Source organism: Saccostrea echinata, unplaced genomic scaffold (assembly GCF_033153115.1).
Source record: "Saccostrea echinata isolate AGI-Se365-2 ecotype Australia unplaced genomic scaffold, CSIRO_AGI_Sech_v1 ptg000033l, whole genome shotgun sequence".
Classification (NCBI taxonomy): domain Eukaryota; kingdom Metazoa; phylum Mollusca; class Bivalvia; order Ostreida; family Ostreidae; genus Saccostrea; species Saccostrea echinata.
Window position 1 is genome coordinate 38,035,696 of NW_026889782.1, and position 4,423 is coordinate 38,040,118.

At 45.3% G+C, this 4,423-nt stretch overlaps 1 protein-coding gene across 1 annotated transcript; it reads right to left on the bottom strand.

The window, feature by feature from the left end:
- Positions 1-2,237: 2,237 nt before the first annotated feature.
- On the bottom strand, positions 2,238-3,527 carry LOC133198537 (uncharacterized protein F54H12.2-like). Its single transcript, XM_061334619.1, has one exon. The coding sequence runs from the start codon at positions 3,525-3,527 to the stop codon at positions 2,238-2,240; it is 1,290 nt and encodes a 429-aa protein (XP_061190603.1).
- Between the last annotated feature and the right edge of the window lie 896 nt (positions 3,528-4,423).

Below are 4,423 nucleotides of genomic sequence, written 5' to 3' on the forward strand. Positions count from 1 at the left end.
CTTCATACAAATGAACACATAAAACTTGTTAAGCGAGTGCATGATTTATTACGAAATGGCATGTGTTGTACAGTTTTTCCACATTAAAATTTGATCCAATTTAATGTTTTCTCTTGTTTCTGGATGGGTCGTAGTCCGGGTGGAGGACCGACCGGTCCTCGGACGAGGAATCCCTCTCCGTGTTGGTGTGTCTCCTGTGATGAGAACCTATCGATCCACAGGGAGGCTGGCGTGTGAATTGTTTTAAGAGCTTCCCTAAATTGTAGATATCCTTTCGGAACCTGTTTGGGATTTCTCATCAGCACATATTTCAGTAAATCGTTCACGTGGGACCCCCTCACCACACTACCCTCGTAAACGAGCTCTTTCGATTCGTTCCATTTCAGCAAATCACCGCCTTGTTCCTCAATGTAATGCAGAAGTTTTTTAGCCTTTCTTTGTAATATCTTTGGAAGGTTGCGTAAGATGACTTCGACAGATTCTTTTGCATCCTCCTTCTTCTCTGCAGGGTCGTATTCTTGGTCCTCGGAGTCACGACTCGTCTGATCTTTCTGAGACACGTTTTTTAATATCCTCTGGTATTTTGCGCGAGGTACTAGAATCAGTTCTCGTGCCATTTTCAATGACTTGCAAGGCCGGTTTAATGAGGTACGGAAGTATGTTCACCTTTTTAGAGAGAATCTTTATCTTGTCGGACTTGCTTTCTCGTCGTGAAGCCAAAACTCGAATGGCCGCTTTGTGCCTTTTCAGTCTTTTTATCGTCTCCTTTTTCAGAGGAAAAGTTCCTTTGAAGACGTTCAGAATCACTTCAGAAAGGGCCGTCAATTGATCTTTAGATATGGTCTGAATGAGTGCCCGACTCAGTCGGGGACTCGTGCTCTGCAGGAGAGACAAGAAATGAAGCTGACCTCTCACTCTTCGACTCATGATTGTCATAATGAATACTTCAGATGAGTGCAAGCCTTTTTATTGGGGGCGTACACGGTGACGTCTTCATTGGGGAAGATGTGCGTGCGCAACCTGTACTCGTCATGCGAACAGGGGGTCAAATCTACTAACAGGTAACCATATCGCACAGATGTGGCTTTTTCATAAGCATCCTTGAAATAAGTTAATCGAGACGGAAAGGCCTGGGATCCAAAAGTGTAGATTTGTCTCGAATCTCGCACCTGTCTAAACAAGACGACGTAATGACAAATGAGAGATATTGTTCTAGAGTATTTGCCCGGCATGAAGAGATTCTGTGCAAGAAAGAAAACAGACACTTGTCTGTGGTGAGCTGTCACACAGAAGAGAGTCACGGAATCTTCGTTTCTTGTGACTCGAGTCATCATGTCGTCCAAAATCAAAAGGGTGTGTTTACAATCGGTGCTCCATTCTTCTATCTGTTCCTTGGTGGGCAGACCCTGATATAACACAAAATTGTCTATTTTCCTCTCCATCTCATCGAATAACGTTTGATATTCCGTGTAGGCATACACAATTTTTTCGGGTGGCGACTCGAACATGCCACCAGCCTGACGTATGACGTCGTACACGATCTGGTTTTTCCACACATGGTTGGTCCTACCACCATACACGTCGTGGGACTCGTGAATTTCAACAAAGACTCTCTTTTCCACCAACCCTCCATGTCAGGGTATCAAATCTCCAAATGATATTTTCTGATTGAACACTCTCATTTATACAGAAATGACACCAATTCCTTTATTGTCAATAACGTGCACAGAGAAAACAAATCAACAAGTTTAACTCTAGCAAATATACAACTAAGTATGATTAAAGGCAGTGATAATAGTCTCTCACGACTCTGTTTACAAATTGTTCAGGTCGACCCGAGTCGACCAGAATGTTTATGATGTCTTTCATGGTAAAGTTTCTGCATTTCATCATCAAGAAAAACAACACGTGATATCCGCAGGTACTGGCACTCTTGTTTTGTACAGCTCTTTCGTTGTACGTGTAAGACAAGGATTTTTCTAATAAGAAACGTTGGATATTCTCGCCGTATTTATCCGGAGGACATCCAAAACTGTCGAAAAATTCTGCCTTTCCGATTCTGTCGAACCACATCGCCACCCAGTGTTTTCCCGGCATATTGGATTCGTCCGTATTACAGACAATTGCAGCAGGATAGAAGCCGATATAAACAGGAAGCGTATCCGAAGCAAAAACACCGCTTGTAATCTTTGATAGGCACTGGTCTTCTCTTAAGACGCACTGCAGTTGTTTGGTGTTCATGCTCTCGTGTATCTGATGTCCCGGGACTGATCTATCTCTAAGAGTGCGGGAAATTCTGCATATGCCAGACAGTTCAGGGTTTCGGTCGTAACGCTTGCAAACTTGACTTCCAATCTGACGTTTCCCTGACGAATCAGGTTTAAATAGCTTTCTCCCAAGTCACTCGGTGCCAGATTGAAAGCAAATATCGCGTATCCGTTGGCGAAAGAGGAACAAGTGATCTTGAGTCCGGCGTCTTTGTTCCACTTGTCCGAAGCCTCGAAGAGATTGACGTAGGCGGAAACGTAGTTTTTGTTGACTCCCACGTCCATTCTTATGGGTCGAGCTGGCAGACTTTCTCCATTGACGTACAAGGCCATTTCCTCGGCCAAGTTTTGAAAATTAAATGGATTTTTCTGGTAATCTCCGTTGACGGCCGTCTGTGACACAAAGCAAAAGACGGCTTTCATGGGAAGGGTATTAGACCAGATGTTCTGCCAGATGAAAGATCCCGAGTCCTTTGGACAGGTGTTCATCTTCACTTTAGTTCTAGTCAGAATCTCGGCGTGATTGATTAAGACCCCGCTATCTACCTTGACCATACATGCCTTAAACGATACGTCCAGCAGTTGCAGTTTGTAAGCCGGGGTACTCTCTTCGCTCATCAGAACAAATGAGGATGAAGTACGGAACAGTTTCAGATGAAGATCTACGCCATTCAGAAGATAGTTGTCTAGACGAAAAATGTCCTCGTACAGGGGTCCTTCCAGATCGAAGATGTGACTCTGCTGTGTGTACACGTATCGATTGGCCAGTCCGCCGTTGGACCCTGCGTAAGGGTCCGGGTCGTCCATCTCGGAATCGTCCAGATAAAATAATTGCGACTGTAACTGGGAGCCCGTCACGTCCCCGCCGTCCGAGAGAATGAGTTTGAGATAAGCCTTCCAAGGATGATAACTCGTGTTGAGCGATACGAGTTTCCCGTTCATGTACACGTCGATCTGAGACCACATGGACTGTAGGGGGACGTTGATGATGCCGGTCTTTTCCTGAGCAGCCAGTGGCGTGCCGTCGACTTTGAGGATCTTGCACTTGACATAGAGGCGACTGCGTCTCAAATCTATGTACTCGTTGCCCTGATTGGGAACGGTTATTTCGATGGGGGCATCGGTGGTGTCGAAGGAGGTCACGGGACGACATTCCGAAAAGTAAATTTTTTCGACAGCTACTTGATTGGGCGGCACAGTAAAGAGAGACAATTCCAGTGGTAGTCCGATGTCCGTGATCTTGTCGTTGAGGAAAGCCATCTTACTTTTCAAATACGTTTGATCCCTCCAAGCGTGTTTCTAATTTTCTTTTCTTGGCTTTCTTTTGTGTATTTTTCTTTGACGTACCTCTTCTGATGCGCTTCTTGCTTCTGACGGCTTTCTGAAATCGACCGGCTTTTATAGTACCCACTGGTACGTGAGGGACGTCCTCTTTCTTGGCCGTCTTTAATTCCGTATTGGCTCTTTCTTCTGCGGCAGCCACGGGGGTGACTTGCTTCCCGATAATCTTTTCCCCTCCCGTTTTGGTAGTCACGTGAGGGTTGACGGGTATCATGTAAGGTTTCTTGGAATACATTCCCGCGATACCTCCACCCACTTGCCTACCTCGATAACCTCCAGGATTAAATTGTCCACCTAACATGTTCTTGTTAAAGGATTTCCACACTCGAGGATCAGATACGTAGGTCGAACCCATCGTCACAACGACAAGAGATGTCTTTTCAATAGAAGCGTCACTGTCACTTCCCCTTTGAGAAATGAGGCCGGATTGTCGTGGGAATCCCTTATATACACGTTCACAGACTGTACTTCACCCAGTCTTAAAGGCACGTCGTATGGGAGCTGATAAATGATGTTCTTTTCTCTGCCCTTGAACACGCAATGGCTTCTCACGTCACCGACGATGGTGTTCTCACAAGCATTGCAGTACACGTACATTCTTTCGCCTGATTATTGGGAGTAGAACTGAATTCTAGGAGAGATATAGTCCAGATGCCCTCGAAAGACAGAGGTTTCGGCAAGCGTACCCAAAAATTCCAAGGCACATTCGACGGATATATGTCGGCACTATCAGAAGAACGCAATACCATCCGATGACCCATCTTGATCTGAAGCTCGAGTTGACTGTCACGCCTTTTTATACCTTTATAAGTTCA

What these genes read in the sequence shown, in the direction of transcription:
- LOC133198537 (XM_061334619.1), bottom strand. Translation starts at nt 3,527, where the DNA reads ATGGCTTTCCTCAACGACAAGATCACGGACATCGGACTACCACTGGAA.